Raw genomic sequence first — 13,905 nt, 5'->3', positions numbered from 1 at the left:
ATTTCTTACTATAAAACCTTTATTTGCAGAAGCACCTCTCATAAATCAATGATTCTTTAAATGCAGAATTGACCATAGTGCCTCCTTTATAACTGAATATCCCAGAAATTGAAGAGTTTCCCTTGTTTCCTTGCTGTTTCTTTTTGTGTAATAAACAATTATGGATTTGCACTTTTCTCTGTTTAGGCAAATACAGTAATCAAGTGTTCCTAAGAGAAGAGATTCATCCTTCCAGCTGTCCAGAAAAAGTAACAGAGTCAGGAAAAACTAACTTAGGATTCATTATTTTATCTTCTTCTTATAGACCTCCACTAGTCAGGCAATCTTCTGCCTTCAGTCTGGTATTTGTCAGCTTTTCCGAGAAACTCTTATTCGCAAGGGATTTGTGGAAATTCAGACTCCCAAAATCATTTCAGGTATTGTATATGTGATCCAGCAGCTACAGGTCTGCTTCTTTTACAGTTTCTGAGTGAACTTATCTGCCAAAAATGTAGTAGCTTTTTATTTAAAAAAGTTCTATTTCTGATTTAGATGCAACATAGCAAACTTCTTTTAGCAGGTAACAGAGTTGTTTACTTTTCTCCTGACTTGGGATATTAAAAGAATGACAGGACAAGTATTATACATACCTGATTTATGCACTCTGCGGTGCATTTTAAGTTTTAATTTGGTTAAATACAGATGTCTGATCATATGCATTGTTCTTCAAATCAGTGTTCTCAATGTTAAGCACTGCCAATTCCATTCCCAGTATAAAAAACCCAACACTAATGTAGATTAAAAGTAGCTGCCATCATAAAGAAGTTACAACAAACATAGCATGATATAAAAGATGATGGCATTATATACAATATGTCATTTCTTTAGCACTGAGCATATGGCTGAATAGAAGGTGGTAGATCATTTTTCTGAAAGTGTGGCATAACAGCTTCAACCCAACTAAAAGTCTGGAAATGTAGATTTGTTGTTGATCTGCTGTATTGTTTTCAAAAGTCAAATTACTTGATTTACTAATGGATGTTTTTCTTCCATCTTATTGGTGTTCTTTGAAGTTTTGTGGATGTCACAAAGACATACGGCATGGAAAATAAAGGGCAGAATATTTATATTATTCTCATTATATGTGCATTCATTATAGGCATACGTTTTGCCTACTGAATTTTATACTTCTGTATTGATATTTTTGAAGATAGGTCTTGACTGAGATAAAAAAGGGTTTTTAAAGGAAATATATGTAAGCAACTATTCTTTCAGCATGGAAAGTATTGTTGAACTGTAAGATTAGATAACTTTTTTCCTACCGAGACAGTTGAAACAGCATGAAGTACTAAAGACTCCCAAGTAGTTTATTCACGTACGACCTTTGAGGAAGTGTGCTAGTCTTACTGTGCAGCGTACCATTGAAAGCAAGCAAGCAAGCATCCTATTGTTTGAATGAGATCATACTTTTTAAAAATAACTAAGTTAAGTCGATGCAATCCTTACTAAACTTCAAATTTAAATATCATAGCTGTTCTAAGATTTGAGATTTTAAGTTAACTGTTTTCAAAAATAACTATTCACTGAAACCGTTTCAGTGGGAGTAGTGGTCATCAAACAAAGAAACATTAATCTCAGTGGAGTGGTTGGTAATAATAATAATAATTAGTACTTTACCTAGAGTTATCTTAACATTAAAACCTTCAAAGATTAGTTAATTAATCTTTCAGTCTGGCATGCTTTTGTTAGCAAGTTAGGGAACTACAACTCTTGTATCACACACTGGGAAATGGAGAGTTAAAGTGACTCAGCTGAAAGTTTTGGTAGGCAGTTTGCAGTAAGGGATTCAAATGCATGTGTTCTTGGTTCCTGTTCTCTCAAGGTAACCTTCTATGAAAACTGCCTCAAACTGAGGCAGCTTTATAACTTTGGCAGATGTCCTCTGATAAATCTGGTTTTGGCTCTGAGGGGTACTTATGCCTGCAGTTAGAGAGGATGGTCCTGGCAAAACAGGATATGCACTTTCATCTCAGCCTCTGCAATTAACCCCTGGAAGCCTATGTCACTGATAAAGATTGATTTCCACAGAGATACTGGGCTGCAAGTAGATGTGGTGGTACAAGCATGCATCCTCTGCTGTTCTTGCTCTGAGGTGAAGGACAGCTGGGAATAGAAACATTATAAACTACCCCAGCTAAATGGACAGATTTGCAAGTCAATGTGTGACAGTCCTGAGCTGCAAAACTTCCCTTAGCATTAAAGGATGGAAATACATTTTTTTCCACTAATACGCTTTGAAGAAAAATCTCCTTCTGATATCTAAATATAAGATCAATAGACTATCATTCTACCTCTGATTTCTTTTTTACATTTTAATTTGAATAATTACTGCAAGCATTTGCTTTTCAGCTGCCAGTGAAGGAGGAGCCAATGTGTTTACTGTATCATACTTCAAAAGCAGTGCCTACCTGGCTCAGTCCCCACAGCTGTACAAGCAGATGTGTATATGTGCTGACTTTGAAAAGGTTTTTTGCATTGGGCCAGGTAAGAAAAGTGTTGGTTTATCCAAAGTGTGCAGTGATGGCTTTTAGCAGCTGTGGTACAAATAAGATAACAGTCACGCTGAAAGCTTTGAATGGTTTCACGTAATACAGTTTCACTTACAAAATTCAGTTGGGGCAACTAATGAGAGTAAAGTTGACAGAGAAGTTGCTGGAACAAATCTAAAATGCTGAAATAAGGGTGGAGTGCTCTTCTGCAGTGCCTGCTGTTCTGTGAGGAGAAAGAATAGAGTTGCGTTGGAAATCAATAACATGATGAAGGTAGTAAAACATGGAACACAACTGTGATTACTGACGCCGTAGTTCTCGATTAACCATGGCCAGTAGTTGCCTCTTTGCCTTTAGTTGCCCAGTAGTAAGCAGTTAAAATAGGCAAGCTACGTTTTATGTACTTCAGATTGCATATTAATATATACTTATCCCCTGCTTTTGTATATGTACCAAACAGCTTTATTTAGAAAATGCATACTTCTAACTGGGCTGTCAGTAAATAATAAAAAATTAATAACTTCCAGTGTCATGGTCTGTTTCTCAAAAGCTGATAGGTCATGGCCTCTTTAGGTGGTAATACAGCATTGGTTTTCGAAGACCTCAAAGACAGGTTTAAAGATTCGTTAGCTGGAAGTGCTGGAAAACAAGTCAATAACAGCTTATAAAATAAATTTTAAAAAAAGATGCAAGTAATTCAGAAGATTTAAATTTCTTGTTACTTACTAACAAATGAGTCATGGTTTCTAGGAGACATTTTTATATTAGACTCATATATCTGGAAAAAAGAACCCAACAGAACACACACGTGCACAAGTCCATTTCCTCTGAAAAAGGCAGTTTTCAAACCTGAAAGGTCTTGTGTGCCTGAAAGCTTGTCTGTTTTTTCTACTTATGTCTGCTGGTCTAAGGAGAGATACTGCCTCCACAAGTCTTGCATCCTTTGAGCACCACAGCTACAATAATGCTGTCGCTGTTGTTATAAATGATGGTCTCAGGCAGCTAGTTTGTTTTTCACTGAGAATTGTCATGTCTAAAGACAGCATTGTCTGCCTGATCCAAATGCTGATGTGATTGATTGTCAGTGTTATTTTTCAAAATGGAATGATAATTTCAGGTCAGTTAGACTTTCTGTTGTTTGATTTTACAGTATTTAGAGCTGAGGACTCCAATACACACAGACACCTGACTGAGTTTGTTGGTCTGGATATTGAAATGGCTTTTAACTATCACTATCATGAAGTGGTAGATGAGATTGCAGATACCTTGGTGCAGATATTCAAGGGACTTCAGGAAAGGTAATGAGAGCATTTTCCATTTCATGAGCAATTTCGTTTGGTTGAGATCTCTTGCATTGTGGTATGAAATGGGTGAGCATTTTATCCCCAGCTTGTCAGATAATCATTAGTAATCTGATTTACAACAAAACTTTAAACCAGACATTTTTGCTTTACTCTTAACTATTTCTTTGTGTCTGACTTTTAAAGTTCACTCTAGCCATAGGCCAGCAAACTGTCTGGTTTTAGCCCGAGTTGCATCTTCTAGAGTATGCTAGCTTGCACTAGGAAAACTTGTTGTTTACTGTGGGAAGGACTTCCTAACAGAAAGGAACCGTCATTAATTTAAAAGGTCCTTCTTTTTGTGCCACTACAGGTAGACTGATTGTTCTATTTTGAAATTAATATTTATTATCTAAGAAAGTTTTTTTTGAATCAAATTTATTGTAATGGCCTGCATCTCTGCCATGAAAGCAGCAACTATTATTTTCTGTTATTCACAGTCTAAGTCATTAAAAAGCCAGGCCACAAGTTTAGAAAGTGGTTTTAATTTGCTTACAAATTGGACTGTCTTGCCAGCAGAAATGCAAATCTTTTCATCTGTCTAGAAGGAAATTTCTCTTTTATATTTGAAATAGGATATTGCTCAAATCAAAGAACTTGGGTAAATACTACAAATCAAAGGATGATTTCTCAACGTCTTTACTGTGAAAATTTGACCTAGTCAATTATTTCTTACAAAAGGAATAAAAGAGAAGTAATACTAAAATATTAACATGTATACCATTGAAGTAGATGGATTAACTTACATGAAACATTTCATGTAAGATTGTGCAGAATTTCTCCCAAAGTGGCTTTAAAAGTTTTCTATGTTGCAAGAGGGACCTCTTGTGGCAAACATTCCGTGATTGTTTTGTATTTTGTTTCTGTGTTTGTTTGCTCGTATATAGATTCCAAACTGAAATTCAGACAGTGAACAAGCAGTTCCCATGTGAGCCATTTAAGTTTTTGGAGCCAACACTGAGGCTGGAATATCGTGAAGCTGTGGCCATGCTTCGAGAGGCTGGTGTTGAGATGGGGGATGAAGAAGATCTGAGGTACTTTGGCAGTACACAAATGTGTCAGACTCTTGTGAAAGTGGTAGTAAAGTGTCAGTTTTGTGCTGTGCAACTAACAGTCCTCAAGAAGGAACCATAAGCTTTTTGAGGAATAAACAGTACTTGTATCCAGATCTCCTGACAAACAAATGGATATGAAAATAGTCCTTCCTTTTAATGTAGACTACACGTACAAACTCTGAAATCCAAAAGAAAATAACTTAGAACATAAAAAGAGAGTAACTTGAACCTTCGAAGGATAAGAAGCATTTCTTTTTCTAACAATTGCAGTCCTTCATGTGAATTGTCACGTGTCTTTGAACAGGATTAAGCAAAAGGATTCTTCAGTTTTAAGGTCTGTCTTTTCAGTAACACCTTCCCATTTCTTCTTTCCACTTCTTAGGAAAATGATTAAGCAATCATGATTGGCATTCCCATTGGTTTACTGAAAGATGGGTTTAACTAACTGATTATATATAAACTTTTCTAAAGACACTTAATAAATTTCTTTCCCATAATATGTCCAGTACCATTAGGATAATGTGTGATTTTACAGTTAAATGATCTGTGCATAAAGTTTAAATCATAGGAGTTTGACAGAGCAAAATAATTTCCTCAGCAACTGCTTATGGTGTTTCTCACTTACTGCGCCTAAGAGGAAATTGCTGCATAAGGTATATGCCAAGAGGAAATAGAGTACACAATTTTTCAGTAAACAGAATATGGAGACTAGGAAGTAGTTACATTAAGAGCAAGAATATCTTTAGGTATCAGTTAATTTAAGGGATTTCTAGGACCAATAAAAATATTTAGGAACAGAAATACACTTTATTTCTGAAATTTCTGTCTGGACAATCCAAAACATTCAGAAACAAGTACTAGATTTTCTAAAGGGTGGGGGAAGCAGATCTGTAGCTTGAAATCCTTTTAGCTTTATGAAGTATATCATCAGTACAGGTTTAAATCACTTAGTTTTAATGGTGATAATCTTTTTTCAGCACACCTAATGAAAAGCTCCTGGGACGCCTGGTAAAGGAAAAGGTAACAATTATTTTAGAATAAAAAAATTTGTCAATGAATCTGAAACCTGATGTCATGGAGTCACTGGGTTGGTAAAAATGCCTACTCATGTGAAACAACTTTTTACACACTGATTGAGAATACAGTATCTCAGAATATGCAGAAGTTGTGAAGAGGTTGTGATTAGCATAAGCATTTTTAATTGTCTGCATTCCCATTTTGCTGCTGCTTATATAATCTACTGACAGTTTTGTCTTTATCATTATTAAGCTCTTTCAAACCATTTTCAATCTTTTATATTTATTTCTATCATGTTATACTGAGTACTTTCAAAACCAGTTCTTATGATAATTAAAAAAACCCCACAAACCAGATTCTAACTAAATCTATAGGAGAAGATGAGATCTCTAACAAAAAAGTAAGTACCTGTTACCACAAGAAGACATTTTACTGGTAAACATTTGTAAGTTTACATGGAGGTAGTATTGGAAAACTGAAAAACAATACACCACTTTTATGTATAACTCTTATTTTTTTAAGATAATACTGTCAAGTTATTGGGACATCTTTTTTTACTTTATTTCAAAGATTCACTGGTTGTGTCTTCCTCTTGTAATTTGTTCTTTACATCATCTTCTCTTGTCCTAACTATTTTAAATTACCTTCTTTCAGTATGACACGGACTTCTATATTCTTGACAAATATCCTCTTGCTGTGAGGCCTTTTTATACAATGCCAGACCCAGTAAACCCTGTAAGTAAAATTCTTTGTTGTTGTCAGTGGGGGTTTTTTTGTAGTTTAAATTGTTCCATGTAGGGATAACTTGACAAAATAGATAAAAGTATATTTATATGATCTGCTGCTTTAATTAAAATTCTGATAACAAGATTAGGTCACTGTTACATATAACATACATTGTAAAATGTTTACAGTTGCTCTTCACTGGTGAAAACATACCAGAAAGAAAGAAATCTAGCTAAAACTGGGTTTATGAAGAGATCTCCGTGGTCAGAGCACTGCCACCATCACTGAAAAGAAGCAAAAATATTCTTCCAGGGCAACAGACACTTGAACAGAAAATACGCTTTTCTACATTGTTAGAAATTCCCCAGTTTATTCCTAAATCCAGGGTAAATATCTTTAGAGCATCTTTTGCTGGGATAACTACATGCAAGTCTAATGTTTTTTCAGAGGGCGTGTGGGTGAAGTTTTTAAAATCAACTCCAGTTTAATGAGAGGAGCCAAAGGGCTGTAATTCCCTGGCAGACTCCAAATACATTGCATTCTTACTGCATAACTTTGGATTTCATAAGTGAAGTTATTGAGAGGTGCGTATTTGCCACCTAAGGATGGAGCAACTGTAGGCAGGAAATAAACTCATCTTTGTTTTTCCAGAAAAACTCTAACTCCTATGATATGTTCATGAGAGGGGAAGAGATCTTGTCTGGAGCTCAGAGAATTCACGATCCTCAACTGCTGACAGAAAGAGCCCGGCATCATGGCATTGGTAACAAGTCAAACGTGAAGCTGAATTTAAAAGAATATAAATCATGATTGAATTTGTTTCCTTTAGAGGAAGAATTTGGGGCAGAATTTGTTATATGGCAGTAGTGCTAAAATCACAGTACTGTTTCCTTCTTAATGTTAAGCCATCTGGTTCTGTTTAACCATTTTAATCTAGAGTGGTAACATTAAGAAACTAGTTAGTTTCCCAGCAACACCTTGATGAAAAGGAATTGTTTCTGAGGACTTTAGAAAGAATGTAATGCAGGAAATACCTTTAACAGAATGAGGGCAGACAAACTAAGTTTGTGCCTCCCTGTACTCTCACAAACATTTTACAGAATACTCTGGCAGAGTTTTGGTTGGCTGTCCTTTTTAAATCTTGAACGGAGAGCAAATAAGCAAGAAGTGTTTCTTTGTTGAAATTTAAAGAAAAAAAAAAAAGACTGAGCAGGGACAAGGCCAGCTAGTAATAGAAGGGTAAAAGAGTAAATTAGGTGGAGGTCAGAAGACTAAAACATAGATTAAAATTATGCTTTCTGTGAATGTGAAGCCGCAGGTAGGCAGTAGCAAAACAAGAGTAACTCCCACTGTAGCAAGATGGAAAAAGAGTTGCTAAATCTTCGCTTTCTCACTGCAGTTTATTCAAGAACTCACCATTTTCTGTAAGGTACAATGATCAGCTGGGTCTAGCTCTTACTCAGTTCTAGAATTTCTTCCCTGATTAAGTTATTAACAAAATTATAAACCAAAACTGTTATAGTCATAATTTCTAGCTAGTCCTGGATAATTTGTATGTTTAATGAGTAAAACCTTGCTGTTAGTTTGTAGGTTAAATTGGTAAATTTTTTTGTTGTGTTTGCAGTCCTCTAGTCACTCGTTGTTTGGCCTGGAGTTCATTAAGCAAGTGAGAAACATATCTTTTTCCTCTCTAGATTTGGAGAAAATAAAGGCTTATATTGATTCCTTTCGTTTTGGTGCACCTCCACATGCAGGTGGTGGGATAGGTAAGTATCTGTATTTTATTTGGTTCTCTGGTAGCCTGAGCTTAATTTAAACTGCTTGGTCTCAAGCAGGGCTCTTTATCCTGGAGAACTTAAGGAGAAAAGCTAAAATATAAGGATCATCTTAAAATAAATAGGCAAAATATTAATGGCACAGTCTGGCAAGTTTAAAAAGTAGGTGATCACAAGAAAAAATGCCAGTTTATTAGCCACGCGCATCACTTTCAAATTTGACCAATGAGGAAAATTTAAGCAAGCAAGAAAATACTATATTATGTATGGATTTATCATAGCCTACTAATTCCAGAAGCCACTGGTCTCTTAGTGCATTTGATGAAGCTGTTCTGCAGTGAGGAGAAATAAGTGATTGCTTCCGTCTTATGTAGTGATTTGACTGAATGTCATTGATCATTTTGGTTGATGCTGATTGTTTCAGCAAAGGTATTGAGGCTTTGTGGTTTGGGTGGATTTTACATATTAACATGAAAAAGACCATAGTTTTTAGGCACCTCAATAACAAATTTTAGTTATACACATTGCTTTCATTAGCAGAATGAAATCCGTTCATGCATACGGAAATAGGACAGTTTGTAGGTCCCGATCAATAAACACAATGATGTCTTTGATTTAGTCTTTCTGCATTTGCCTTTCTTTTGTAAAGTGTATTTAGTACATTCTCAGCACGTTCTCAGAACAACTTTGCTTTCAGTAAATGCATTAGATTTGTGATAAGCTCTTGCAACAACTGTTTTGAAATACCTACAAGATGTAAGTGTCAATGATCATGCAGTTCTCATGAGCAGAGGAGATACAGCATTTGCAGATGACTCAAAATCATTTAGGCCAGTCAGAGCTGACATCAAGGAAGCTGCAGCTACATCTTTTTTGTAAACTAAATGCTCCTCACTGCACATCCTGGAGGTCAGGGCAAGTACCAGCCAAACAGGAGATGCTGTCAGAATTAACAGTGGTTTCTAGCTGTTTCAGATGGAAACCTTAACATAGGAGGGCAGTGTGTGAAAAGTAGTACGCATCTGGGTTTCATCTCAGCAGACAGGGGTGCATATGTAGCCCATGGATTAGGAAGTCCTCCCATGTTCTTCCACAGTACACACATAAACTCTAAGATTTCAGGAAGAAAGAACACAATGACCAGTGAAATATTTAGTATCATACAGATACCAGCAGGTGGTTTCATGGGTATATATTGCTGAATCTGCATTCTTGTACTGTAGAGGGTTTGGGATAAACTTCCCCAACTGTAGGTTTTTACTGTAGTCGCTTATGGCACTTGTTTCTTACTCTGAAGCTCTTAAGACTGGTTATATTAAGAGTGTGTTATCAACATTATTCTCATACTAAATCCAAAACACAGTACCAGCTACTAGAAAGAAAGATTAACTCTATCGCAGCTGAAACCAGGACAGGATTATAGTGCTGTTACTGTACTCAAGGTACAGTTCTCCCAATTACCCACCTCCCATTTCAGTTTACTACACCATCATTCCTGAAAGTCCAAAGTGATTCAGAGCAGGGTTGAGCCTCCAGTGCCATTGCTCAGTGATACACGTTCCAAATGAAGTCTGTATCTATCACGGCAGACGGCGCTTTATGTAAAATCCCTAATTTTTGTTCTAACTCCTTCCTGTAGTTGGACGCGCTAATGTGAACATCTCGGTCTTTGGTCACACTACTACGTGAGGCACCTCCTTAAGAGTTTCAAACAGAAGACTGACTATACTGATGTTGTTGTTTTCATTTGTTGTAGGGCTGGAAAGAGTAACCATGCTGTACCTTGGGCTGCATAATGTTCGTCAGACCTCCATGTTCCCACGGGATCCCAAACGACTGACACCCTAACACGAGCTGCCTTTGAAAATTTGAGATGATTTGCCCTGCAAATATGATACGATTGCAAGCATATCCCCTGCTACTGATGAACCTCTATTGATTTGAGCATTGTAATATGCAATAAAAAAAAATCTCATTTACTAAAGTGCCACAATAATTTTTTTTATCCTTAGCTGTTTATTTAAAAGAAAATATTTTAACAGATCAAAACTCTTTGTATTGGCAGCTGTGCACATTTTTAATGAAAATGTGATACTTTGAGTTATTATTCTAGTGTCACATTAAATTGTATCATGTTTCTAAACATTTTAATAAATTATGCAATAAAAATTCTGCATTTTTAACATGTCAGCAAGATTGAATATTCTGAAGTACAGAATTGGCTCAAAGCTCAAATAACTGGATGCTTGCAATTTAAAAGTCAGGAGGAACCCAGCCAATTGTTAATTTACATGAGTGTCAGGTAGAGAAGCAGGTGAGAACAACATTCTTAACAAAAAGTCTTCATGTGAAAGTATGAAAATAGATTGCAATAAATCTCTCAAAGTAAATTAGATACAGTATCTGGCTTTCTGGTTTTTGCTTTGTACCCTCACAAGATAAGCATGAATTGATATGGGTTGTGTTTGGGTTTTTTTAATGATGCATTAACTGCCTAAAGTTTAAATTTATTTTCTTTCTATCTTCTTCCCCCTTTTTTTTTTTTTGAAAGAAGTTGTATACAAGCCATAGGCCTGTTCTTTATTTTATGTTATTATCTGAGAATGCATAGAAGGTTAAACACACTCATGGAATACACAAAGGATATATAATATTCTCAGAAAATAAATGGACAGTGAGTCTGAGAACAGGTCATGTGTTGTCGTGCCTGACCCAGCCTCTAGGATAACAAACAAATCAGCAAGGATTTCATGTATCTGTTCCCCATGAAAGAAAAGCAACTAATGTAAGCCAACCTATTTCAGGGTGTTTTTTTCATTTATAAATGCTGTGAACAGCGCAACCATTCTACATTTAGAGAAATTGGGTGTTTCTTTAAGTCAGAGTACTTCTAAAATTATTTCTAGACATCCTTTTTCTCAAATGAATTACCTACTTGAACCTCCTCAATTTGCAGTGATGTGCAAAACTACTACTCTTCCTCCCAACCCAAAGGATGTGACCTGCCTTTGGAGAGGAACCAGTGTATTTGAATCTTCCTTTTATGGACTGCATCTGATAGTTGTTTTTCAAATTTAAAACATTTTTTTTAAAGTGTGGATGCCAAAGAGTAAAGGATTAAATTCCTTCCTTGGGCACTGCAATAGAGTTACTCTAATATTCATACACATTTGTAATTCCTGACTTAATTTTTGCTTTACATTTCACATGATAAAGAGCTTTCAGTAGGAGGTATGGTTTAGACTGTTATTGTTGCTACCTTGATTTTTAAATGTCAGAGAAGTCACATATTGGTTATGCTACAAAAAGGTCAGTGAGGCTGTGTATAAATTCTGTAGAATTTCACAAAAGGGCAAATCATCTTTTGCAGCTGCCACTGAACAAGACTTAATTTTAATGTTTTGTGACAAGAGTTCTCCATTAGAAAACAATCATACTAAAGGTCAGTGAAGTCCTGGAAACGTAGAAATCGGTTTAGAAGTCACACAATTCAAGGAATAACATACTTTGCAGTTTTGCTTATGAGTCTGTTAAATTAATTTACCATGGAATCTTCCCAAAATGATTAACTCTAAAATCTAACAGTGTACCCAGTTGTACTTTACAAAGCTAAGTGGATTATACACACAGCTTATCATCACAGACTTATTACCAACAAATTCAAGTTTCAAAACAGTTGTTTATCCAGCTAAGCCAACTGGAATGAATTTAATTACTTTTGTTCATATAAAACTGGTAATGTATTCCACATCAGAAACTCATCCTTCTAATAAGGAGCAAAATTACTGACTTACACTTCATGCCAACAAAAAAAAAATATCCTGAGAACTATGTTTCTTGCTCTAGATTTGGCAGTAAGTTTTGTGCATACATTCATCCAACAACTGTGCTCATCCCCATTCTGTTAGTTACTTGAGCTCATGTTGTAGTTTGATTTATTCACAGTAGCTGCACAAGAACAAGAATTCAGATGGAGACCTTGATTCCTTTCATGCAGGTTTTCTTAGCTAACTGAAAATAATTATGATCATAAATCAAAATGCATTCACCCTGAATGTAATCTTAACAGGATACTTTAGTGGGAGCTGCACAGCATTAGAGCTTACTTTGAAACCTTGCAAATAGTAATTTCAGAACTTTATGTTTGATAAGTAGCAACTCTGGTTTGGTAGTTCTGGAAAAATCAAACCTGTATAGTCCTTTATTTCCAGTAACTTGCAGTAAGTTTAGCATTTTACATGGCACCCACATTGCTGCTGCTTCTCCACCAGTTACAGTGTTGGGATTTTTTTTTTCTTTCATGATACACAGATGGTAATTACAATCATGCAATTTTTTAAGCTAAGGAACTGGAAAGGATATTGGTAAGGAGTAGCCAGGGAGTCATCTGCTCAAAACAATCACAAAGCTTCAGTTTGCTTCTGAAGTTTAACTGTTTCTCCTGTAAAAACCCATCTGTGTTCACTGAGCTCTCCAAATCTGCCCAGCAGGAGAGAGGACTTGGGCTGTTCTTTTGGAAGCAAAGCACAGGAGTGTTCCCCAGGGCTGCACACACCTGTTGGGGGTTAGCACCAGTGGGCAGCTAAGCACCACACAGGTGCTTGCTCCCTGCCCACTGGGAGAGGGGAAGAGTAAAAGCAGGAAAACCTTGTGCTTCCACCCCCAGCCAGTCAATTCCAGGTGTGTTGGACAAAAAAGAAAAGTCAAAACCAAGCATGTTTTCTTGACAGCCATCTCTCAATTACACAACCAAATATTTTAATTATTTACTATTTCTTGTTTAGGTATCTGCACGCAGGGAGGGGGTGGATTTTTTTATTTTTGGTAGAAATCATGAAAAAATAGCAGAAATTATCTAGGTTAATTGATTATTTCTTTTAAAGAAGCTTCACAACTTGCACACATTTTTTGCTAGTATGATCTCACAAAACATGGAATTTATTCACTGCAAGTTTTTTTAAAAATTACCAAGTTCTACTATTTTCTTCAGATTTAAAAGAACAGGTAAGCATAGGATAAATTGTAAACAGTTGTGCAGGTTTTTTTCTACTTTGCCACCTCTTTAGCCCTTGGCCATCTTCAAAGAGGAAAAAAACAAAAAACCCAAAGAAAAGCTGTAATTATGCACCAAAGCACATAAGAATATGCATTAAAATAATACCAGCTTTCAAAAAAGACTAACCCAGCCAGAACCTCTTACTCTGGCCTCTGCAGTGAAAAGTGAGTGAACAATGTAGAGCTGAATCTTATTACACCCAAAAAACCCAAATTGCCAGGCAGCCTTTTACCATTTTGGAATTAAGCCTCTCTTCACTATATGGCAAGCACACCGTAATATGAAATAACGGTACAGAAGCTTGTGCTGCTAGCACCTTTCAAAGGGTTTCAGAACTGAAAGTCAACCCTTAGCTGCCTTAATTACAAGAAGATTCCCAGTTTAGGCACAGATTAATGACTTTACAGG

General features: G+C 36.0%; 1 protein-coding gene across 1 annotated transcript in view; it reads left to right on the top strand.

Moving 5' to 3' along the window:
• DARS1 (aspartyl-tRNA synthetase 1) overlaps window positions 1-10,840 on the top strand; it is a 43,263-nt gene extending 32,423 nt beyond the window's left edge. The window contains exons 8-16 of the mRNA XM_075757225.1: window positions 305-416; window positions 2,389-2,523; window positions 3,679-3,826; window positions 4,756-4,902; window positions 5,901-5,943; window positions 6,595-6,675; window positions 7,318-7,429; window positions 8,361-8,432; window positions 10,198-10,840. Of these exons, the coding sequence (XP_075613340.1) occupies window positions 305-416; window positions 2,389-2,523; window positions 3,679-3,826; window positions 4,756-4,902; window positions 5,901-5,943; window positions 6,595-6,675; window positions 7,318-7,429; window positions 8,361-8,432; window positions 10,198-10,289 (942 nt within the window). The 3' untranslated portion in view covers window positions 10,290-10,840. The remainder of the gene's footprint in view (window positions 1-304; window positions 417-2,388; window positions 2,524-3,678; window positions 3,827-4,755; window positions 4,903-5,900; window positions 5,944-6,594; window positions 6,676-7,317; window positions 7,430-8,360; window positions 8,433-10,197) is intronic.
• The last annotated feature ends 3,065 nt before the right edge of the window (window positions 10,841-13,905 follow it).

The sequence above is a fragment of the Balearica regulorum genome, chromosome 6 (genome assembly GCF_011004875.1).
Source record: "Balearica regulorum gibbericeps isolate bBalReg1 chromosome 6, bBalReg1.pri, whole genome shotgun sequence".
Lineage (NCBI taxonomy): Eukaryota > Metazoa > Chordata > Aves > Gruiformes > Gruidae > Balearica > Balearica regulorum.
Note: the sequence above shows the minus strand (reverse complement) of the source record. Positions and strands in the feature narration are given on the sequence as shown.